This window comes from Fistularia commersonii, chromosome 5 (assembly GCF_037954325.1).
Source record: "Fistularia commersonii isolate RoL2024-O1a breed Wild chromosome 5, RoL_Fcom_v1.0, whole genome shotgun sequence".
NCBI classification, from domain to species: domain Eukaryota; kingdom Metazoa; phylum Chordata; class Actinopteri; order Syngnathiformes; family Fistulariidae; genus Fistularia; species Fistularia commersonii.
This window is the reverse complement of record NC_141288.1, coordinates 5,700,063-5,725,831: the sequence shown is the minus strand read 5'-3', so window position 1 is coordinate 5,725,831 and position 25,769 is coordinate 5,700,063. Positions and strand designations below refer to the sequence as shown.

The following is a 25,769-nucleotide window of genomic DNA, read 5'->3' as shown; positions in this document are numbered from 1 at the left end:
TTCTGATAAACAACAGGATTTTCACATTAGCGCTGTTGACATTGATAACAACATGTCATGCTTTGCTATGCGTTAAGCTAGCCGAACAGTCATGCTAACTGCTAAACTGTCGTTTGGCAGAATATACATACGCAGTAAAGCGAGGAGGGATATCGAGCTATTTGGTGTTTTTGTTGCATTGTAAAACGTGACAAAAATGTTTGTACCGAGACCAAGTTTTTGGCGTACTTTTTGCCACCGTTGTTTTTCTATCGCTTTTAATCCCTTCCTGACATTACATACTGACCGCGTGCTCATGATTCCACTGTTTACAATGCTTTCTTGACTTTAACATTGTCTTTTTCGTAGCTTTGTGTTTGGATTATTTCGCCTGGCTTTGTCTTATGAAATCATGAAGTACCTCGAGTTGCGCGTACATGACTGCATGCTATATAAATACGGTTCACCTCGCCTACTTTTAAGTTATATTTTAGGCTAATATATTATTTACCTCCACCAAAGCTATAGATATTTAGCTAACAGACATCAGTGGTGCGGAACCTCTTGTCCAACTGGTCATCCAAACTAGCTAAATTTGAGTATTTCTACGGCGAGACGGTTTAAAAGCAGCTGACTCAAAACTTTGAAACGAAGGCGGAGTCTTTATGCCATGATTGTCCTGCAATTACCTCTCGCGGACGCAGCAGCTGGTGTTCAACAAAAGTTATGCAGTCTCGCTTTAAGTGTTTGAAATAATCGATAGCTCGGCTTCCAGTGAAGTGTACACACACATCTCGGGATGGACAAAGCACACCATGACTTTTAGCAATCCCCATACAACTGGATGACTCGCAGTTCACAGTACCTTTGTCAAGTTATTTGGCATAAGGGATCTATATTGAGAAAATAATTTAAAAACAGTAGAAAAAATATCATTTTGCCTTCTTGGGACCACAACCTGGTATTTTCTCGTCGCTCTGGTTTTTTTTTTTTTTTTTTTTTTTTTTTTTTCTTTTGCTCTGTTTTGTAATCTCCATGCATTCACAGATTTCACACAGGTACATTTACTCGCATACGCTACTACCTTGTTGAAACAGCTTACAAATAAAAACACTATTAAAATGGTGGCCACAAGGCTGTGCAAAAGGGAAGACCTCCGATGTAAGCCATGCCATCTGTCTGTCTTAGCCGTCTCTTGCAAGTAAATTACAAAATAGCACCATTATACAGTGGATAGGATTCTTAATACAGTTTTGTTATATGAAAACCATCATGTACAATGAAAAGTAATGCATAGATTAACATAAGTGGGAGTATTGTTTGAGTATACACAGTGGAGGCAGAGCCACGGATGAGATGTCTTGGGCGGTTGGTGCAATAAAATGACAGTAAACCAGCACAGAGGCTTGAATAAACACTCAGTCCTCATGCTAGGACTTCCGAGGACTGGCTTTTCATGGAGCTTGTGAGTCTGTGTGCTTGACCCTTGCTCAGTTACACAACGCTCATTTATACTGTGGGTTCTTTGTGTGTTTGTGTACTGTTAAATATGTGCCCAACTGAAATCTCAGAAGGTTTTTTTTTTTTTTTTTCTCTTCTTCTTCTTCTTCTTCTTTCATGGTCATTTGCGATCGTCAATGTTTACCAATTCATGTAATACAAGTATTTCCCCCTATCGATGTTACCGTGAACGCCGCGCGCTCGCCGCTACGGCAGGTCCGAGTAACAATTAAAGTCGACAAAATTTTGGCTGCGCCGCAAACTGATAAAATATCTCCAGCCATGAGAAGTCAATCATTCACCGCCGGAGGGGTGGATATTTTAGAGGGCTCTATGTCTTTGGGCTGTCGTCGTATCACGTTGGTGTCACCTTAGCTCGAAGCGACCGTCGGTTCTGAGAGAAAACGATGCAAACGAGAAAATTCCCGAGCACCCGCCGACTTCCCCTGCGACTAGACTTTTACGACTTGCACTTAACCTTGAATGCCTGCCACCTTTCAGACGCAGATGTTGATCGCTGGTGGCTGGATTGCTGACAAGAATCACATTTGGCCACAGCGGCGACATGTGATACAGATGCAGAAAACAAACCTTCTGCCTGATTGTTACTATTTGCCTTATTCCACTGACACATGCCAAATGCACTTTGGGTCCGTGAGTGACCCATTTCTGACAGCCAGACGAGTACCACTAACTGGAAAAAATCTTTAATTCAGTTTGGCTTCTGTTTAATGTATTCTTCTATTTTTGAAAACAGGCAAAAAGCACGGTCTTATTTTTGCAGAACTGTACATCCCACCTCCTGCAAATCTCCCCCTAATAGCGCTTGATCTGTTGTTATAGATGTATTTGGATTGCAGACCGGACCTCAGGTTTACAATACTTCCTGAGACTTAGCGGGGATTTAAGCAAACCCTCTGCGGACTCCAATTAGACATAAACAACCCCGGAATTGGGTTGAGATACTGAGAAGTAGGATTTGACTTGGGCTCGAGGTAAAATAACTACAACAACTGCAAGTGTTTAATGGATGGGTGATTTGACTTTTTTTTTTTGTTTGTTCGTTTTTAACTGTCCTCGGTAATGAACGGTGCATAAAAACAGCTGTTGTTTTTTTTTTTGTTTGTTTGTTTTTTTGCAAAGACAAATTCCGAAAGTGATCAGATTTTAATCGGGAACCGTAACTGTCGTACACGACCGGTGTCGGAAGTATCCTGTAGTCACTGAAAAGGAGTAAATGAATCCACTCTCTCGGAGTAAAAGGATTTACCACCGCAAAGTTCGGGGGTTTGGGGCTGGGGGGGGCAGGATGGACCACCGATTCTCATATACAACCTGCAGCTTTCAGTATGGCTGAAGCCCAGATCCGTTCCCGGAGCCACCGTTCCTGTAGCCAGGGGAAGCTGCAGCTCACACACAGCCGGAGGTATAATAAGCTCTTGTTTTGTGTCTCAGCAGCTAAAACTAATCTGTTACATTGCATTAACAAATAATTCCCCCAGCTATAGAATGGTGGAGTGTATAAAATAACCACAAAGATCCCTCATCAAACCCCGTAAAACGCTCTCAGGTTTCAATTATTTTGAAGGGCTTTTCAGACCATTGTTAGCATCCTCTTTGTTTTTGTTTTACAGTGAACCGTTCCACAGGGGTACCAGGTAAGGCCACTCCCTTCTCTCCTCCCATGTCGGTGGGCATTTGTCCATTCTCTCCTTCTCTACATTCTGTAATTTCGGCCCCCCGCGTTGCCTCGACTTGAGTTTTTTTGATGCACTTCCTGCAGGATGAGAGTGGAAGAGAGAGAGAGAGAGAGAGAGAGAGAGAGAGAGAGAATTTAGGCAAAGCGAAAAGTCATGTTTGGCACAGATAAGCCGTCTCATTTGGTACGCTATCTGTGAAGACAGGCGCTAAAAGTAGAGCGGTACGTCATTTCATTTTCCAACTGACACAGATATCTGCCGGTAACTGAGGTTAGATAGGGGATTGTAACATAGGAACACTGGCAGTGATAGATTTTTATCGCGGTCTCGCGTAAAAGTGCATTGAACTAATTTTTCGATACCACCGGCCCGGCTGAATTTTAATTTTCTTGACGCAAACTTTTTCTGTCTCTCGATTAATCGGGGAGAAAAAAAAAAATTAAATCGTGAGATTTCATTTATTTTTCATGACCACGTTTGCAAATATAAATTAACGAGGAAGACATGGAGATATATCAAACGTGACACCGGTGCTTCATATACGGGCCATGCATGTGTCACTCCAGAATCCCGGCACATAATGTACAGTAGCAGAGTGGGGATTCTGTCTGGGGAGTGGGAGTGCCACTGGGTCTACCACAAAAACCACTTAGTTCCTTCTCTTGCTAATGGTTTTCTTTTTTGAGAGAGGGATAAAAAGCGCATGGTTGACTCTTAAAAGGCGCACTCGAGTCTGCATTTAGACCTCACGCTTTCTTTCTGTCTTTCCTCCCGTCTTCAGACGAGAAATCGAGACAGGCAGGATCGTTTCATATAATCCCACCCCGCTGCTTTTCGAAAACGTCAAGAATACTCGGTCCGAGACTGCGTGCGTGACTGAAGTTTAAATTACAATTAATGAAACCATGACAATAATTCAAAGGAATCCAACGTATTATTATGCAAGCATACCTTGAAGGCTGAATGACTATGTCCAGGTAAAGGTCTCTGTGGGAGAAAAACGAAGCCACTTCAGATGATTGGATTGATTTCTCCGGCTATTAAACACACCGCCTGCCAATGAACCTGGTGACTCCTTAAAAGGAACAGTTCTGCATTTTGATTTTACAAGGACGTGATTTCTCACTAAGATTTAGAGGAGAAGACCCATTATGTCTGCATCCAGAGTAGTTTACGACGTAAAGTAGCCCGTTAGCAACCATAATGGAAATAACTGGTTGGATTTTAAGAGGCGGCGTATCCTGTTTTGACGCCGGCGGGAGCAAATTGTCCGCCCCAATAACCTTGAAGTGATAGTTGCTGTAAATTGGCGGTGGTGTAAATTGACAGGTTGCACGCGTGCAAGTACTTTGCGAGGTAGCGGTAGCTGTTAGCCTCAAGTCAACGGGGTTAGGACGAGCACCGGAGGCAGGCTCCAACCCATTTAGTTAATTTGGAGTTATTTCGCTACTTTATTGGACCTTCGCAAAGAGCTTGGCTACTTGCGCGGACACTTTTTCACTTCGCTAGCATGCCAACGGTTGTAGTTTATCATCTACTTCTTGGCAAGAAATCAAGTGTACTTACCAAAATACAGAATAAATATCATCCACAGCATATTTGCTAATGCATTTAGCCCAACTTCTTAAAAAAATTCAATTTTCTGACAAACTTTCACAAGGGGGTTGTCTGTGCTCACCTTCTTGTTTTTTGTCTTGTCTGGCTGCTGCGCCGTCCTGCGCTCCGTGCCCTTGTCCACCTTGTGCCCGGCAGTACTAACCTTAGGCGTCCTCGGCATGTCTGTGTGCCGCTGAGCACGCACGGAGCGGGCTGCCTTGCTTTTGGCGGGGGCACAGTACATCTCCAGGCGTCGCAGCTCACAGCTTTGGAAGCAGCACTCGTTGACAATGCCGCGCGATCGTCGGGTACTTACGCCATATCCTGGTCTAGCTGCTTGAAAAGAGTAGAAAGGGTTAGAGAACTGTGGATTAGGAAGATTGGAATTCAACTGAAATAATGTTAATTTGTTATTTTGTGATGACATCAAGATAATCAGGCATACATCATAACTGTAAAACTTGGCGAAACCAAGATTGTTACTTTGTCATCTTAGTATCCAGAGTATTGAAAAGAATGGGATTTGTTACGATAAATGTTAGTATGCCCGGCTAATAAAGCTGGTATTGACATTTCTCAAAAACCCTGAGCAATTTAATCTCTTACTTATTTTAGCCAAAATTAGGGCATTTAGCAGCTGTAGCTTTCACTGTCTCTTTCGGCTAATTCACCACAGGCTGTGTAAAAAGTGAATATCCAAAACATATATTTTTTTGGCAAATTGTTAGGACTTTTAAGTAGTTGCCCCTTTCCTTATATAAAGTTAAACAGTGATTCAAAATTAATAAAGTAAAAACATGACCCAACACTCCAAAGTAGCAAGCTAGCAGCTAGCAGGGTATAGCGCTAACATGGTAAAAGTTGGACAAACTCCTTTCTTAAGCCGTCAAGCGTGTGCATGATAAATTTGGACATTTGTTTGCAGAGGCCACATGAGTTACGCCCACCTAGCGCCGGAAAGACTGCTGGCATTAGCAAATGCTAATGGTGATAAAGGCTCTGGATTACCCTCCACATTTTGTTTTGATAAGTCGATTCCCTCTCCGACTCCATATTTTTGCATAAATGTATTCGCTATCCTGGATATTTTGCTACTGGGGAAGTGACGTGATCTTTGCTTAAACTCCCGCTCATGTTCGATGAGTTAATTGTCCTCGTGTTAACATTAAAAAAATCGCTGTCATCAATTTAAGAACCAGCCTTCAGGATTCCGATCTGCGCGTCCTGATTTCGTCATACTTGGAAAATAAGAGGCGTCGCCGCTTTTTGTAGATGTGCAAGCGTTAGCAGGCAAAGGTGCAGATAATAATGGCAAGAAAATCGGTTTAATGCGAACAGTCTTAATTACGTCTATGCAAAATTTACAGAGTATCACATTGCCGGCGGTGGACACTTTATAGCAGCCCCCCCCTCCCTTAAACCGAGGGGGGGTGGGCAGTCACCCGACATTGTAGGAAATCACACTCAGTCATCTTGGCCCAGGTATCTCTCACACAGCGAGGCCCATCCGGCGAAGCCAAACCACAAGCCCGCCGGGTCTGATCAACCTGCCCAAAAAGCCAGAGAGGCTTTGAGGCTGCACCCCAGCTGGCTTCGCCCCGCTGCTCGCTCATTCACATTTTCATTTGGCAGACGCCCGCGCTCTTCGGAGGCTCATTCAGAAAACATGGATGCAGAGGACGTGCACCTGCACCTTCCATCACCGTGATGGGAACAGGAGGAGTTTTTAAAGGTTTTATTTCAACCGACGTCAAGGTGTGATGCGCCGGTTTTTGACTCGCTGACCGTGCAAAGTTACTGTGACATCAGCGCTCTTTTTTTTTTTCTTTTTTTTTTTTTCCGAGTCCCTCACCCTCTCAAATCCTGGCCTTGTTCGGTGGCCTTTAGAAAAACTCTGATTCCACAATTACAATTCCCCGCTCACCTTGAGTACTATAGCCCTGATGGGCTTTTCCCTGTTACCAAATGAAATAATAATAATTTAATATGGCATTTACAAGGAGGAAATGCCTTTCCCTCTCAGAGTTAATAGCTCTTGGCCTAGAAGCCTGCCAGTGCTGACAAAGTACATTAACTTCTGCTCTCTGTCTGCCTTGTCCTGACAATGTTGTTTTGGACGGAGAGCAGCTTTCATTCAGAAACAGAAGCATCTTTCTCCTCAGACGCCCACACCCTGAGCGGAGTGGAGGCTAATGGAGGTGTGAATGAGTGGGAAGTGTGTGTGTGTGTGTGTGTGTGTGTGTGTGTGTGTGTTGGGTGGTGGGTGATAGGGAGGCTTTCATGTTACACATCAGGTAGGGTGATGCTAAAAATACACTGGGCACCTCTATTATTTAGGGAACAGAGGAACAGGATTTGCCCTGTCCTTCCAAACTGAATCATTGGAGGAAGTAGGATGGCAACCCAAATCTTTTTTTTTTTTCTTTCTTTCAAAAATTTAACTTTTATATATGTGTTTTTTTTTCATCCTGCATGCTAATTTATGTGCCGTTTTTGCCAGGGTATTCCATTGTGTGCTTCTAATAAATTAGTTTCAGCACATTTAGTCATAATCTCCCACCACTTTGCCTGCCTCCTCCCCCCGCATCAGGGGGGCACAACCCTGGCTGTTATATTAACACCTGATGTCATAAAATTTAGAGAGAGAGAGCGAGAGAGAGAGAGAAATATGACATTCAGCCCCGGCTTGTGATTATATAATGGCAGCTGAAAGCCAAAATAAGGGGCCACGCTATGCCTGTTTTCCAAAAAAACCCTATCCCCCCCCCCTCCCGAACTCTAACCCCCAACAAAGCCTCTCAAATTAACATCCGCTATTTTTCTGAAAATAACTTGCAACCCTGCTGCACAAACAGCTGGAAGGGAGAGGAAAATCAGCTGGCATCGGTTGTAACATGTAGGATAATCAGCTCGGGCAGGTTGGAGAAAAACACGCATATAATAATCACGTCTAAAAGCTTTGCAAGGTTTTAAATGCTTCAGTTCCATGGATAACTGCGGTAATCCCTCATAAACAAAGGTTTTATTTCTGTGACTGTTGTTAAATAAATAAGGGTAAACAATGCTTTTTTTTTTCCCCCTGCCTGTGCTTTCCAACACACACCATCCCGCGGTTTTAAGTGGTTGCAGGGATCCGTGCACAAGAAACTTCAACCCGCACTGTTGCATCTTGGACGGGTGAGGGTTTGCACCGACCAATATTTTTACTGTAAATCTGGACAATGAGGCGGGCTTTTAAAAAGTTTTAAGTCATTCTGGTCTGATGTATGTAGAAGTAGCACCCTCATATTTCCTATAATAGTAAATGCCGGTGCATGGAGTTTCCTGGGCAGCACAGCATCTCCCCAGGTGATGTGCGAAGTTGGGGTATTTTACTGCAAGATAAAAAAAAAAAAAAACTTTTTTCCCACTTTTCTCAACCTGGTATTCATCCAATCAAATTTGCTGTGATGGGCTCGCTCAGCTCTGGAAATGTTGCTGGATTTAAAAAAATAAAATAAAATAAAATAACGACAACACTGGATGGTATTTGTCTTGCGGTGCTCGAGGCGCTTAAAAAATTTTTTTTTGAAAATCTCCACAGAAATAACTGGGAAAACCAGATGAATCTGCCAAGCTTAAGCTTCATTTTATTCAACAAATCCCTCTGGTCCCCCCCCCCCCCCCCCCCCCCCTTTGCATCTATTCTGATTTCCAGCGGTTTTCGCAAAATAGCACGCCATATAGCCAGGCGGGGCGGGTGTGATAGGAGGGCAGGCTCCTGCAGCTTCACCACGACTGGAAACGCCTGACACCACCGAAGCGTTTTTGTCAACAAAACAAGGCGGTCACCATCTGGTACGGCAATAGATTCTCTAAAAGCAGGACAAAAAGAACGGAACCTCAAAGATGTGTTCGGTATATTTCTAATGGCAAGCATCGACGTGTCGTCCGCTGCGTTTTTTCGGACTCCCTGAGGAATATTGATTCCTTCACATCCAATTTAGTGCATGGCCGCGCCAAGGCTGCCTCTGTTATTTGGCACGGCAGCGCCTCGCAACCACCGCCTTGTCGCCTTGCCCAGCTTGTTGACCTTTTTGCTCGAAGTTTCACAGGAGGGACTGCTTTCTGTCAACCAAGTTGTACTGCAAAATGTCTGCGGATGTTGAAAAAGATGATCCCTCAGGATAAAGACATATCTAAATATTAAAACTGTTTAGATTAACACATTAATCTAGATTAATTTGCACAGTTCATTTGATTAAAAATGGTAACACATGCACGGTACTCCATGCTATGTGGTGGCCGAACCAACTCAGTCAAGATGTACGCCTCCAAATAAGGTGTATGCCACTCAACAGGAAGTTTGAGTACAAAAAAAAAAACAAGAAGGGACAATCAAGCGACACAGACTAGATTAATTTGCATGGTTAATTTGATTAAAATTGGTAATACAATGATTCAATGCTATGTAGTTGCTGAACCAACTCAATCAAGATGTACAGCTCCAAATAAGGTGTAGGCCACTCGACGGGACGTTTGAGTACAAAAAACCAGGAAGGGACAATCAAGCGACACAAACTAGATTAATTTTCACGGTTAATTTGATTAAAAATGGTAACACATGCACGGTACTCAATGACTCAATGCTATGTAGTGGTTGAACCCAGTCACTCAAGATGTACAACTCCAAATAAGGTGTAGGCCACTTGACGGGAAGTTCTAGAACAAAAAAACTAAGAGGGGACAATCAAGCGATACAGACTAGATTAATTTGCACGATTAATACGATTAAAAATGGTAACACAATGACTCAGTGCTATGAAGTGGCCAAACCGACTCAGTCAAGATGTACGACTCCAAATAAGGTGTAGGCCACTCGATGGGAAGTTTGAGTACAAAAAAAAACAAGAAGGGACAGTTAAGCGACACATACTAGATTAATTTGCATAGTTAATTTAATTAAAAATGGTAACACATGCACGGTACTCAATGACTCAATGCTATGTAGTGGCCGAACCAACTCAATCAAGATGTACGACTCCGAAAAAGTTTAGGCCACTCGACGGGACGATTGAGCACAAAAAAAACAGGAAGAGACAATCTACACAAACTAGTTAGCATACTATGAAGCAAGAAGTTTTTGTTTCGCCGAAGCACTTCTAGCTTTTAAAGTACCACATCAACGTGAATCAGTCGGGGATTCCTCTGCAAGTACTTCGACGACCGCGACGCCCGGCTCTCGCCAAACCCTCACGGAACATCGGGGCCTCAGATAATGTAAACAAGTTAGTCTGTCTCAGCAGCTGGCTAAAAGAAGGCCACGTTATTATGGATATTTGTTTGACTTTTTTTTTTTTTTCTTAAATGTGGTTGGTAAATATGATGTGGTTGGTGTGTTATTCTTTTCTTTTTTTATTTTTAATATTCAATCTGAATACCATGTCTGAATATCAGTTTTTAGAAAAAAACAAAAAAAACAAAAACGTGTTTATAAATTTAGGTCTTCATATTTGGCCTCCTTCCATTAATATTTTTGCCCCCCAAATTGCAACACAATCAATAATGAATGGGTATCAATTGTGATGAATCTGTAAAGTGACTGGTTGATTAATGTGATTAAATAATTTAATCAGTTGATTTCACTGATGTTTATATTTTCTTTTATCTATTTTTTCTGTATTCTATTTCTTTAAAATTTCATGCGTTTAATTCTATTGACATGAAGCCAATTATCTCTTTTGGCCACGTCTTCCACTCACAGCCAGAGATCTGGACTGCAGCTAACTGGAAAAATATGACTGATTTCCAGATGAAACATTACTTTAAGTACTTCACCGACACAACATGGCTCGATTAAAATACATGAGATAAACACCGTCATGATATTCCCGTGCACGGATATGAGGAGGTACTCTGGAATGGTCAAAATTTTCACTGGAATCCGTCACTAACCTGATGCAGCTCATCTCAATCCAGGAGCGAGCAGCCTCTAAATATTTCAGATCTTTTTTTTTTTTTTTTTTTTTTTTTCTTTTTCACATCTTTCGCCCGAGTTTTCCCTTTGAATGATTTACTCGAGGAGTCAATCTGTCGGCATCCAGCTCAGTACAAAACTGCACAGTAGCACCGACTGTCTTCGACTTGTCAGATTCGAGAACTTACAGTGTTTCATCCGATGCCAGCGCAGCTACATCTAACATCTTTGGTTTTGGTTCTTGACCAGCACGGCTCGCATAGTGCTCATTCCTCCAAGGAGCGGCTCCGAAGAGAGATGGCTTGGTCCCCCCCCCCCCCCCCTTACCTCCACAACCCCCCCCCAACCCCCATTCCAGAGTGGCACAGAAAGTATCTTGAGTTTTATAGCTTGGTCATGGTCATTAAAAACCAGTGGATTCTTGGAGCCAGTGCGCCGCTCTTCCTGCAAAGTGTCAGGCAGTTTACGGCTGGGCAGGGACTATAAGAGCAGCTAAAGTACTGGAAACTACCTCTTTATCACCGGTTCCATAAAGAGTTTATGGCATGAGGGAAGTGTTCCTCACATTAGTGCACTGTGACACTTAAGTCTTATCGAAATGTTTTTTTCTTTTATTTTCTTTTCGTTGGGACAGAAACAGCGAATTGTATGAAATTTTAAAGCGCCCCGGGCCAATTTCAACAGCAAAATTTGGATATTATCAGCCCATTAAACATCCAGTTTGTTCGAATTTAGAGCATTTCTGTCACGCAGCAATGGGAAATAAAATACATAACTATGTTTTCCATTAGTGTGTAATAACCTGAAACTGAAAATCGGTCTTGTTCTGTGTTCCCTGGCTTACAAGGGGCTCTTGACGTTGAAGCCGGGATCGCCCCCCCCCCCCTTTCCGTGGAGCCGCGCCGCACCGACCAATTGGAGTGAATGCAGACCTTCACGTTTTTGGCACGGGGAACAGTTGCGCTGGCCCATCTTCAGGCTCCTTATGTCATACTTTATCCTGCCAGGTATTATTCTCTCTCAGAAACCAGCTTGCGGAGTGTAATGATCTGTTTCTCATGACGGTCACACTTCATTTGGCTACTTTGTGATTGAATGCTTTCAAACCGTAGCCCCACGTTAACTTCTTTTTTGTTTTTGTTTTTTTTTTAAACACAGCCGATCCCGCCGAAGTCGTCCGCCACGGAGCAGACGATGGACACTAGCTAACCAAAAGAGCAGCTGAGAGAACTCGGTCCGCAAAGCACAGGCTGACGGAGAGGGATGAATAAACTGTATTGTTAGATATAGGATCAGAAACAAACTCCTTCAATCGTTTTTCTACCCGTGACCTCAAACCGCTATCAAATCGTCCAATTTCAGAGCGACGGTCAAGCGAAAAGAACTCAGTTCGTGACGCTCAACGAGTCCGAAAAGACGCTAATGTAGGCCAATTGTGACGCGCTGCTTCGAAAAAATAATAAAATCATCCCAGTGACTGTATGTTATGTCAACAGCCTTTGAGGACAATTGATTGCCCAAAAGATACATTTGGTCAAATACAGTTATAGAAACAGAGGTGAAGTAAAAAGATGACGACAAACTGACCAGCTGAAACATCGTGCTATCGTTCTTTCTTATTTAACAACCGGAATGTGACGTGATGGTTATTTTATGGCTCGAATTAAGGTGAAGAAGGAAGAATGTTCCATAAGGGTTCGGGATAAATCTCGGTAATCTCTGCAGAAATGCAACGAGATATACCCTTTTTTTTTTTCCTTCTCCACAGAGGTCCCGTATTGTGTGACGGGATTAAGACGGAGGAAGAGTTTCAAAGGTAAAGCGCTGTTTAGTGCTTTCAAATCCCTCGTGTCTCAACTCAGGCTGAATGCGCGGCTCTAAATCTGGAGGACTCCTGCGTCCCTTTTTCATAAGACGCCTCTTTGTTCCACCGGGCAGTAATTCACAAAGGGGGTCAGAGATTTTTTTCGGGTCACGATGGGAAAAACGACACCTTACGGGAGCGACGGCGAGGACACAGGAGGTCTTTCTTCGGATCTCGGTGCCTTTTCACTGTGTGTCCGGGTTTACTTTAAAACTAGGGAGGGGAGGGAAAGGGAAAGGGTGTGTGTGTGTGTGGGGGGGGGGGGGGGTCCTGATCATCCTGTAATCCACATAATCCCCTGCTGCTGAGGGCCAAGGCCTGACTATGTGTGTGTGTGCATGTGTGCGTGCATGCATGTGACGTGCTGTTTACACATTCTACCCTTCTCCACGGCTCCAATAGCTTTGAATAAAACTGACAAGGACAAACACCGAGGAAGAAGAAGCCTCATCAGCGGCTGCTAAGAACAATTTCCTCCCCTCTCCCTTCCACCTTCCTCAATTCACATGCCATTAGCGCAGGCCAAAACAACACCTAAAACAATACCACATTTCACATTTGGCCACGCTGTTTTTATTAGGACTTCATGTACCAACAATTAGCTCTTGGCTGAGAATGATGGATTATTCCATCTGGTCGTAATTCCTAGGAGTGTGGGGATCATTCATTAGGCATAAATCAACAGCAAGATGAAAGATCCCACACTCGCTCTAAAACAAATGTGAACATTTCAGCGTGAACTAAATGTGACTTAGGGCAGGGGAGCTACTTAGCACTAACACTTTGGCCAGAAAAAGTCCCATAACAGATCTGATTCATGGAATGAACATCCCAGTCAAATCACCCCACGGTCCTGCCTGCTAAAGCATTGCAAAGACAACTAAGGATTTCTAGGTCAGGGTAATACTTGGAAAAAATGACTACAGTTGCGGATTTCTTTTTTTTTTTGTCTTCAACCGCAGAAAAAAAAAAAAAAAAAAAAAAAAAAAAGAATTTCCACCAACTAGTATTTCTGTCAGGGTAGGAAATCTGTAGTCTTAAAATGCAAGTGACATGCGTAAGGTGGATTGGCAAAAAAAGCACTCGCACCACACAAAGCACACTGTCATTGCGACACCTCCTGCACACATTATCAATCAGGGGGCTGCCAAGTTCAACACGGCCAGACGGGATGTGAAAAGTTCAGGGAAGGGAGCGAGTCTCCTCTGGCCAAACTCTTACGCCTGCCGCGTCCTATAGATGACGGCGCCCCAAATGGATTCTCCAGTTATTTTAAACAGCTACCGCGACTACTATATGTGGCGCCCGGAGGTGACGGTGAGAATACGGGAGTGCGAGAAAACGTGAAAGACAAGCAGAAGCATATTTTCCAGGGCGCAGCACCCCTGCTGCTCAGACCTCATCATCTGCTGAGAAAAAGGATGGAGTGTTCGTGAAACACGCCTATTTTTCAACACAGGAAAATGTGCAGTGATAGATGGACAATGTGCAGCTCGGTGACTGCTCAGTGTAAGGTAGTGCAGGAAAGACAAATACATTTCCCATACCACAAAAAGGTCTGTTCCTGTTTAAGGAGTGTATCCTGCGAGATGATTCATGAGTAGCGTTGGCCTCGGTTCAAGCCTTTCCGATGAATATGGACAGTTGGGCAATACTTCTGTGGCCTGTGAGAAACGTTTACAAAACCGTGGTAAAGCTCAGCTATCGGTAGCCGATATTTTATCGCGTTCCCGAATCGTCCGACGGTGCCGGACGCCCTCGGACATCGTCGGAACCTTTAACGTCCCGTCGACCCCTTCGGCTACATCTGGGGTCCATTCCGCGAAAAAAAAAAAAAAAAGGCATTTAAAGGGGATCTCGGCAGCTCGATTTAGAAGAAAACCCATATTTTACTGCTATCGCCGAAACGCCGCAGTCGTGCCAAGACCTCGTGGGTGTTAAGATTTGACTCTGAATGAAGAGAACATGGTCATTTATACAAGAGAAGTGCTGCACTAGGAGGAATCCAAAGACCAAAAAGTCTTAACTGGCAGAAAACTGGCACTGTCACGACCACTTCACAGCACGCGGGTGTTGCCAGCAGCATCTGGACGAACAAGACTCGCTGCTTTGCAGCAGCTTGGTGACTCTCCAACAACTCTCTGGCAAAGTGCGCACGCAGTGACTGGTCTTGGAAGAGGTACGTGCAGAGGTAGAGGAATGAGACGACCAGGCGGTGGGGTGCAGTAGCAAGGTGCAATGGCAACCCCCGCTTACCAGACGCGGCGTCTGATTCCGCAGAAATCTCAATCAGATCGAAGGCCCCCCCCCCTGCCCGACGGCGTTTTTTTTTTTTTTTTTTTTTTGAGTTATTTCCGCAATTTCCGTAATTGCGACAAAAAGTATAGACAACTGGAAGTCGGTCTGGCCGGTCTCAACAGAAAATATGAGAAAGGCACCGTGAGCACTCAGCGCTGAATTACATGGCGGTGGCGTGTTGTAAAATTAGGTGGTGACACGGAGAGAGTAATGCCAGTAATCCATTTAGAATCCTTTTATTTTATGGTGGACACACAAACTCCCCGATTCGGCGCCAACACGCGCCGGGTGGTCGGTCATCGGACGAACGGTTTCGGGTAGTTGGATCTAGAAAGCGTCACTTTGCCGTTTTCGAGTCCCGTTCGATTCCGGATTATATCACCGCTCTATGCAAATTATGGGGTTGCAATCCCTTGACATCATGTTCTTCGGTTCCCGTCGTAAATCTGTGGCGGAGACAGTCGTTCCGAATCGCAATTGCGCTCCTTTTCAGACCGTATTTTGCAATTTTACCCCAAACTCCGATGCGGTCACGTATTTTTTTTTCTCTTTTAAGCTAAAACACAACCAGATTGTCAAGTGTCGATAATCTACAGATCTGGAATGTCCTCTAAAAAAAAAACCCCGTAGCGTCACAGCGTGGTACCAGATATGCGCTTCGCCCTCCGTGACAGCACCATCACCGACTCGCAATCGGCCCTTGTTCGCCACCGCTGACACGTAATTTCAACAGATGTCATGCTGCCTAAACGAAGGGGTCGGGGATTAGGGTTAGATTAATGTAGGACGAGCAATACCGGGCATGAATTTGGGTCCCGTAAGGATCTGAAACACAACCGTGCCGACAATCTGAGAGGACGCATTCATCAGACCTCTGGTCGGAGCCTCCAGTGTTTCCATGATCCTGCAAACCTCCACAAGCAGAGACATTGTCATATATAATGCGCCTTGTGTTAGACCCAGAACATTTTCCCATCTGACCTTTGAGTCACACAGGAAGAGCTGGGAAACGTCAGTATTAGGAAGGACATATGGGCTACCTTTGTTTGTCTGCCGCCTCTGAAATTCAGGCCCAGATATGCAGCCGGGTGCTCTAGCCTCCAACATCTGGTCGGAGGCTGGAGCGGCCCAGGTATCCTCGACAAAAACAAAGGAGAAAAAAAGAAGAAAGAAAAGATTGATTTGGCTGAAGTAGAAAAAGCCTCGCTGGATGCTAAGATGGCTTCTTAAAACTGTTGCAGACTTGTTTGCCGAGCCGTTCCACGCAGAATGTTGGTCAGGATTCTCTGAAAACGTGGCCATTTTATGAGAGCGCACATTTGTTGTTTGAAACACCGAGGCATGTGATCTTGATGAATTGAACAGGCACTTCACAAAGGGATTGGACCGACAAGTCAATCAATTGGCGATGGAAAGAATCAAGAACACCATGTGCAGACCAAGTGCAATTTCCATGTGCCGGGCCAAACCGCTGCGAAAATTGCAGAGTGGGCTTTAAATAGCAATTTTTATCTATTAGGTTTCAAGTGATGTCAAGCAAATACTGATAAACCCTGACTGGGTCACCGGGCAAGAATGTGTGAAACGGAGAATTATCGTCACACGCGGCGCAACCGCGATGATCGTGTCCAAAGTGCCTTATTAGCATTAGCATAACTTCATATACATAATCGAACTTGATGTGTTACCTAAGCGTAACCAGAACGCACGTTAGCCGGCGCGGGCGTCATTTATACGCACTGATAATTCCAACACGCACCGATTTGCGTCACTTTAGCATCTAAGCCAAAGACATTCACCATTAAATGTCATTTACAAAGCAGCACTCGTTGCTAACAGCTAGCAGCTTCTCTCATGGCAATTTGGATCTCAAATTAGCCTTTGTGTGACGGTGTTTTTTTTTCATGGTGAGCTTAAAAGTGAGATAAAAGCAGTCGCTAAAAGACCTAATCGCGACGATTAAGGGTATTTATAATTTACCAGGCCGTACTGTGTAATCACGTGAACTCCTATGCTAAAAGAAATAAGCATTGGCTAATTTCACTAATCTTGACTTAAGCCCAAAGCTAACTCACCTTTTCTTAGCCTCAACCAGGTTGACCAACGGTTTCACGACACAACTCGAGCTGCGATTCCACAGCGGTTGTCATAGCAACGTATCATTGCCACGTCACGACTTTTGCATCCGTTCCCACAAGTTTCCATTACTTAGCTCATAAAATCGTATGCAACGTTTTGCGATAATACAATTCGACGGTGAAACCGGGTCGTTTTGCAGGAGTTGCGACGCTTGAGAAAAAAAAACAAAAAAAAAGATGAATCGGCACTTTCACAGCTGCTCCTTTCACGACGTAAGCTCATGGGAAAAAGTATGTTTTTGCCAGTGTTTTCAAGTTAATGGTGTAATTACACGGTTTGGCCACTATGTCAAATTGGTTTTCAAAGCCCGGCACTCTTCCTCGGGGCTCGAGTTTAACGGGGGACACGTGTGTTTACAGTGCAGAGCCATTTGACCCACGAATGAATGCCGATTGTACCCTTTCCTACTGGAGACAAAAGCCAGATGTTACTGTGTGTTAATGTTACTGGGTTTTTTTTTTTTTTTTTTTTTTTTGGTCCGGTATGAAGGAGGTGTCACGTTTTTTTTTTTGTTTTTTTCTTTTTGTTTTTTTCCCCCCTTTTTTTTTTTTTTTTACAAGCCGCCTGTCCAGTCATAGTTTATGCAGAACTGTCATCATGTCTTTTCTCAACAGCGGCGGGAATTTAAATAACCGTCTGTCGGCGGTGACGAACTTCGGGAAGGCGGCCGGGAAGAGTCAACCGAGTTAAATCGGGTAATGTTCCAAAATAAACCAATCGCTTTGCACAGAGCAGCAAATAAACAAATAGATAAGATCGACGAATGAAAATGAAAAAAAAAAAAAGTTATCATGGATGAAAGATCAGCCAACAATTTCACAATCATGTGTGACACCGACATCAGTAAATATCATTAATAACAACCATTTATGCATTTCACTACTCACCGCTGCACCCTCCAATCAAAAACCAATTCAGTGTATCTACGAACCCTACCGGGTTCCACGTTTTGTTTTTTTTCGCGCGGTGAAATCAGTCACCAACGCAACACCCAATGCTATGGCAATGCCCGCGGACGCCCCAACACCCCAAGGCAGAAATCTTACAGCTGGTTTCTCCTTCTTTGCGAAAAGCAGCAGCCGACGAAGCCGAGCGCACATGTGGAAAATCTTTCATAACTTCGGGACGTGGACCAAACCATTAATAATGGATCGCGATGTCGAATCGGCGCAGGAGTCGGAGGGACAATCGATTATTGTAAGAATTTCAAAACAGACGCCGTGCTCCTCCAGTGGCAACGGGTGCAAATTGGCCAAACGGAGGGGCTCCAGCTGATGAAACATGAATAATGTGGTTATAATTCTTTTTTTTTTTTTCCCTCCCTCTCTCTGGTCAAACAACATTTTATAGCCTCTCAACCGTATTTTCTAATGCACAGTCACACGGCTCGTCTCCGACAGACGGAACAGGATACATGTTCTGCCGGTGGAACATTGCACCTAACCCCTCGGTTAGCTCCATATATCCTGCTCTGGGCTGGGTTTGTACCCTTAATGGAAAATGGGAGATTTAAATCCTGGATCTCGGCAGAGGGTTTTCTTTGGGTAGCTTTCCCTTCTCTGGCGGAAAAAAAAAACTTCACTGTGCAACACTGGAGCCACTACCTCTCCTCTTTCTTAAGAGATTCGCCAGCCAGATTCCACTTAAGGCCTTTCCCTGACGGCCGCAACTTGCGATCCACCGCAAACAATGTGGCAACTTATCATCTTTCTATAGCCGATTTAAGGTTGCGCTTGACGGCAAACGTTGCAGGTGGGTGAAGCAAAGAAGGTGCAAAAATAAAAAAAAAAAAAGAGGGGGGGGGGGTGAATGAAGGTTGGAAGGGGGGTTAATGCAGGGAGTTGGATGGCAAGGTGGCAAGACAAGATGTCAAACCGGCTGCTTTTTTATTTATGAGCCTGCTGGAGGTGGAGAGTTGCAGCCAAACCTTTATGAATAAATAAAAAGGTGCACTTACTGAAATAAAAGCCTCTCTCTCCACACACAAACTGCAGCGTGTCGACCAACTCCGCCCCGCACAGGGTCTCTGGTCCCGCCCCTGTTGCCGCCGGAGTCAGGGTGAGGACGCACAGCAGTAGTGAGAGGGTGTGGCTACAGGAGATACAGCACATCGCACTCTGCGCAAGGGAAGGGGAGGGAAAGAAAAAAAAGAGAGAGAGAGAGAGAGAGCATCATCAGAGAAAGCGTTTCATCAAATCCCAATAAAGAGACGCGCTCCGCATTTACATGGCTGGCACCGGCGCACGTCATCTGGCGCAGGTGGTTGCTCAATAGTTTGCTTAAGGGCACGTCAAAAGTGGGATGGGCGGTTGGTGGGTGGGAGGTAGTGGTGGTGTTGGGGGGGGTGAACATTTCCCATCGGCGAGATTTGTTTGTCCAACTTCCAGGGTTGTCCTTTGCAATTAAAAAAAAAAAAAAAAAAAAAAAAGTAGAAGCGCCCCTGCGCTCGCAGATGGGAACTTTTCAAGGATTCGGAGGGGGAATATTGATTAAAAAAATAAATTAAAAAAACTCCCCCTCCCTCCCTCCCTCCTTCCCCCCCACACACACACAAAAAAAAAAAAAAAAAAAAAAAAAAAATCGGTGCCAAAACGGTCAAAACAGCAGGCGGATGAGTCCGGATGCTCCGGAGAGTGTCTATGCGCAACGCAGCCCAGAGCGCATCCGGAGCGAAAAACGCTCCCCCCCCGCCCACCCCACCACCACCACCACCACCTCTTCACTTTAACACCCTCCAAAATGAGTCAATAATATTAAGAAAATAATAAGAATAATTGCAACCCCTAAAAACAGGATACAAATCTATCCCCGGAAGCCACTTGATGGTGAAGCGTCAGCTCAACTCCGGTGCCAAAACGCAGCTGTCACTGCGTACTTGCGCGCAGAAAAAGGAGAGAAAAAGTGCCTTTTTGAGCTGTGAGAGCGAGGGAGAGAGAGAGAGAGAGTGAGAGAGAGACGAGAATAAAAGAAAAGAAGAAAAAAAAAAAGCACCGGGGATCTTTCCGATCCAAAATGTGACATGGAAAACGGCTCTCCCGCCAAACCCAGCGGAGGAAGCTGATCGGGCCAAATATACATAATAAAGAGAATAAAACGCAGCGCATTAACAATCTTACATCGCAGCCCCGAAAACAACAGTGCCCGTAAACGCCTCACGTAAAAAAAAAATAAAAAATAAAAAATAAAAAAGATCACCCCCTTCTCTCTATTTTTTTTTTTAAAACAACTCACAGCCTCGGGTTACATATTTATAACTAATAAAAGCAGACTCAGCAAGTCGTTACTTTGAAAGTTGCAGAGCCGCATTGGAGCTTTGTGGAGAAAGCAGAAAGAAGAAGAAGAAGAAGAAGAGGAAGAAGAAGAAGAAGAAGAAGAAGAAGAAGAAGAAGAAGAAGAAGAAGAAGAAGAAGAAGAAGAAGGGAGGAAAAAAGGAGAGGAGAGAGCGCAGGGCGCACGGTGTGGATGAAAATCCATTCATCCGAGCGGGGGCGAGAGGAGAAAAAAAAACTCATGCACGATTCGATAATTCTGGAAAAAAAGGGAGAAAGTCAATTAAAAGCATCAGCCGAGGACAAAAATGTAAATATATATATCGATGAAATAAACCAGCAAGGCATGCAGGGGGGGAAAAAAAAGTAAATGAGAAGAAATGGAAATAAATCCATGTTTACCATGCATTTAAAAAGCAGTGGGGGGAAAAAAAAAATAACAGATAAAACGATGCATGTCCTCTTTTTTTTTTTTTTTTTTTATTTGTTGGAGCTCAAAGGCGAGGATGCTCTGCGCAAAAAAAAAAAAAAAAAAAAAAAAAAAAAAATACGAGAGGCAAGTGAAGAACCAAGGTGATAATCTAAAGTGTCAAATCGAATCAGGTAAGTTACCTTGAATGCATCACATAAATGCCACTGAAGGGAAAGAGCGCTAGACATCCCCGCGGGTCCCCGCAAGACAAAACCCGGCGAAAAGGAACTTGTTTGAAGTCATTAAAAAACGGGGCAGAAAAGCGGATGAGATGCAGGCAATGTCACATCTCAATATTCCGACTTTGTTCCATTGCGCAGGCTCGTTTTGGAGAAGTGAGATTTAGCGAACAGGAGACGGATTTAGAGAGAAAATCCCTCACATTTATCTACATTACACAGACATTTTCAACAGGAAACAGCTGGGGCAGCATTTGCCTCCTACTCGTCCTAAGTTATTCATTAAGGATTTTGGGCACATATTCAAATAACGTCATTCTTTTTTTTTCTCTTCTTCTTAGAACGGGATTGAATTTTGATCTCTGTAAGACTTGGTTAGTAGTTCAGATCAAGATAGAAAAAAAAAGGAGGAGGAGGAGGAGGAGGAGAAGTGCTTCTGCTCCACCAGCAGCAGCAGCAGCAGCAGCAGCAGCTCCTCACCCTCTGTTTTATGCGCTGAAATCTCATAAAGACATAAAGACAAGCTGGAAGTTAAAGACCTGAAAAATAAGGGTTTACCCCCCCCCTCCCCCCACAACGCCCCTCCATACATCCAAAAATCTGATGCGATCTGGTTAAAAAAAAAAAAATTAGAAAAAAAATCCTCTAACCCCCTCACTCATTTCCTGCTCTGCTATTTGATAAATATTAATAATAATGCTTTAGAAATACTAAAATAAAAAGAAAAGATGTTTTCAAGGCTTGATGCAAAACCTGAGCTGCAGACATGGATACAGGAAAATATGCAAATGAGCACATGTAAACCACAGATTAAGAAAAAAAATACCAAGATCTGTCCTTTTTTAATTGTTCTGCTGATTTGATTCGTATCAATCATATTTTTTTTCATTAAAAAATATATAATTTAAAGGCTTTATACAAACCCTAAGGTGCAAACATGGATACATAAAATGTGCAAATAGGCACAAGTAAACCACAGATTAAGAAAAAAATTCCAAGCCCTGTCCCACTTACTGTCCTGCTAATTTGATTAATATCAATCATAGTGATTTAAAAAATATATATAAAATAATGATTAAAAGGCTTAATCTAAAACCTGAGCTGCAGGCATGGATGCAGAAAAATGTGCAAATGGGCACAAGTAAACCACAGATTAAGAAAAAAAATTCCAAACCCTGTCCCACTTACTGCTCTGCTAATTTGATTAATATCAATAATAATGATTTTTTTAGAAAAGAATAATAATTTAAAGGCTTTATGCAAAATCTGAGCTGCAGGCATGGATATGGAAAAATGTGCAAATGGGCACATGTAAACCACAGATTAAGAAAAAAAAAAAAAAAGGAAGGAAAACCTCCAAACTTTCTGCATCTGTGCAGGATTTTTTTTCACCACCTTGCTTGATCGCCGATAATCCGCCACTGCTACTGAAAATTAGCCCGGTAAATGATACCTGATGATATTTGTTTTCACGAGCTGAGTGACACATCTAAAAATAATAAGAAAAAAAAAAAAAAAAAAACGAGAAAAAAAACAGTGTGGGAAAGTAAAAACATCTGTGAATTTATGATGATGATAGCCCCCCCCTCCTTTTCACCCTCCCTCCCCCCATTCCTATTTGAGCCACCTTGGATTTAACTACTGAGCCAGATGCTGCCCTGGTAGACTGACAAACACTTGACAGGGCTCATATTGTGCAAAGCCGCCCACAATTATGATGTTAGGGGGGGCCCCCTGGGGCCCCTACTGCATCCACTGGAGGAAAAAATAGCAATGACTGGTGTGTGTGTGTGTGTGTGTGTGTGTGTGTGTGTGGCTTTCTCACACAAGGCGGGGGCTCTGGAGGAGGGCTACAGCAGATGACGACATGTCGAATCCCTCAACATTAGATCAGCGGCGCGACCCAATCACAAAGCAGGACAGTGGCGTGTATCCCGGCGTGCACAGCGCGGAGCTAGCGGGGAAATCCTAAAGGTGACCGAGGCCGCAGGCATGCAACAGTTAGCCGGTTTGTGTGGGTGTGTGGGTGTGTGTTTGTGGGGGGGGTCAAATGTCTTGGGTTGACACGTGCCGCCGGCAGTCACTCTTGGGTCCACCGAGCTGAGGTCCAGGGAGGGGTTACCAAACTCTAGCGGAGATGGGGAGCATTCAGGGGTGATTTCATATTTGCCCCATTGTGTCGCCAATAAACGCAAACTTGTGCTGATTCCGAATATTTTCCGGACGACCAATATGTCCGAACCCTGGAGGATGACAGGAGGTTATTTGACATGCTAACAGGTTAGCTTTTTTTTATTAGTAAATCGTGACACAAATGTGATAAATAACTAGCGGAGACCCGCCAACGATGGATAATCTGCCTTTTTGGTTAGGCGGGAAATGGGCGGTGAATGCGCCGCGACTGCTAATTGTGGATACAGGGTTGCGAGTGGCTGATGCCTGCAAGATCGCCGCAAATGTTGGCTTTGCACCTTAACTGATGCGTGACCTCAATCTGTGACCACACTTATCTCCCGGGACGCCCGAGAAGGCAAGATGTTGCACCGGTGGTATCCCCCCCCCACCACACACACACACACACACACACACACACACACCCTTGCATCACCGCCAGGAGCTGCTGATACCGACGTGGAAATACGATGATGGTGCTCCTCCTGATTGGAGGCACAAAGCTGCTTTCAGGCCCCAGGATGACCTTGTTAGCATCAGATCAGGGACGTGGCTTGCCACTGATGCCCAGATGTGAATTTTTCCTCATCTTTCCCCCTGCCTCTTGGAGTAAAAAAAAAAAAAAAAAAGAAAAAAAATCCTCCACAATCTAGCGTGTAAATGCTTCATCACAGACTTTCCTGTTATCACTGTAGCTGTGGTCTGGCAGCGATGATGATGGGCTTGTGCAGTACATCTGCTGATGCAGTAGTAGGAGGAAGAAGGAGAGAGGGAGGGGAAGGGGGGGTTGACCTTCCCTTGTTCGCCGTCTCTAATGCCCAGTGCTCTAAACTGTCTTGGTGCCAGGTTTCTCTCTCTCTCCCTCTCTCCAGCCCTCTTCCCCACCCCTCCTCGCTCCAGCTCTTTTCACTTGGGTTCGCAAGACCCCCACCAAACCCCCCGCAGCCTTGTCTAAGGAGAAGTCCGCCCGAGTGAACTCATTGACCAGGGAACGGCTTGTTTTCACTCCCTTCTGCTGTGGGAAGGAGCGCGTTGGCTGCAAGAAGTGTTCATCTTTGCAAGTCATGTGAATCGGGGCTGAGTCTGAAAATCACATTTCGCATATTTACAACCCCCCCCCAACACACACACACACACACACACACACACACACACACACACACACACACACACACGCACACACCCCTTTTTTTTCTGTTCTTAACAACAGGCGAGTGTCTGGGGCCGGGTTCTGCTGGGAGGACTCTCGTTCCTGCGCCGAATCGGTGCAGGTCCCCCCCCCACCTCCTAACTCCCACCCATTTTTTTATGGGGGGGGTGCATTAAATGCATTAAAAAAAATCCTGCACATTCTTTTTTTTGGGGTACGAAAAGGCACCCCAAAACACCCCCGAACCCCCCCACCCCCCACCCCACCCCCACGCAGTGACACGCACGGTGGCACAGAATGTAAATGAGGAGGTTGAAAATGTGTGGGGGGGGGGGGTGTCAGACGAAGGCGGGCTCTGCAGACCTGTGTGAGCGGCGGCAGAGGATGGAGGGCAGTGTGTGTATGTGTGTGTGTGTGTGTGTGTGGGTGAGTGTGAGTGCATGTGAGTGGGGGTGTGTGTGGGGGCGTTGCAGGGCTGGTACCCAAAATGGGAGGGGGCACAGGACCCCCACCCTCCTCCCACCCCTACTCTGTATGTCCAGGCACACACACACACGCACACACATACACACACACACACACACACACACACACACACACACAGACAGGTTCACTTCAGGACACACACACATGCAAGTGCATGCACACACACACAAACACACATCTTATTGCTCCTATTCTGTAAATTAGTTGATGGTTTCTGTGTTGTATTTCCTTCGTTTTGCAGTGGCTTAATAAATACATTTCAAAAAATCTTTGCAAAAACAATACAGGAAGGGTATCTATTGCAAGTGATTGTAATTTCTGTGTGTGTGTGTGCTTCCCAAGTGGCTGAGCAGGGCGTGGTGCTGTTGCGTGTGGCAAATATTGATATTGAAGCCCATGCACTGCGGCCCTGCCACCCCTTCATATGGAAGAAATAAAGGTGCGTCATGGAGCAAAGCGAACTGAAAAAAGGGGGGGTTGTTTTTAATACGCCGTGTTTCCGTAGTAACACGCAGGGGTCACAGCAGCCTGGGTTTAAAAAAAGAAAAACCGGGAGGTGGGGTTAGGGGGGGTCAGGAAATTCCGTGGAGCCTGTTGACGATCAAAAAACCACCTTTTTTGAACATATCAGCGCCGATCGGCCACGATGGCTGAACCTGTCTGGATGGTGGGAAGGGGTGCTATTATCACTTTCTCAAGAACCTCAAACTCTTTGAGGCCTTCCGCTTCCGCCTCCGCTCCACTCCACCGGCGGCGGCTCGGCGGGGTTTTTGTAGAGTCGGATGTCCGGACACCAAGTGCTATCGCTATAATTGCCCGGATTCTTCTCCGCTAATGTGGAGTTATTTTTGTGCAGCCGGACAGAAAGGATTAGCGCCGGGATCCGACAGCAGAAGCACCAACAGCATGCTAACGCGGCAAATTAAATGATTTGAAAATTAAAAATCATCATTTTGGGTGTGTGTTAGAACAGAGTCTAATTTTTCCAGAACTTTGAACAATTTTTTTT

The 25,769-nt window shown here is 44.6% G+C and overlaps 1 protein-coding gene across 2 annotated transcripts; it reads right to left on the bottom strand.

Moving 5' to 3' along the window:
• Positions 1–1,511: 1,511 nt before the first annotated feature.
• On the bottom strand, positions 1,512–21,085 carry igf1 (insulin-like growth factor 1). Of its 2 annotated transcripts, none has more exons than XM_086146623.1 (5): positions 20,914–21,085; positions 18,990–19,149; positions 4,858–5,108; positions 4,131–4,166; positions 1,512–3,256 (listed from the first exon to the last, which is right to left on the bottom strand). In XM_086146623.1, exons 1-5 carry the CDS (start codon positions 20,959–20,961, stop codon positions 3,197–3,199), a joined length of 555 nt encoding a protein of 184 aa, XP_086002749.1. In that variant the 5' UTR covers positions 20,962–21,085; the 3' UTR covers positions 1,512–3,196. The 2 variants fall into 2 exon arrangements, with proteins under 2 accessions (XP_086002749.1, XP_086002748.1); XM_086146622.1 differs by lacking the exon at positions 20,914–21,085 and adding an exon at positions 19,259–19,468.
• Positions 21,086–25,769: the final 4,684 nt, after the last annotated feature.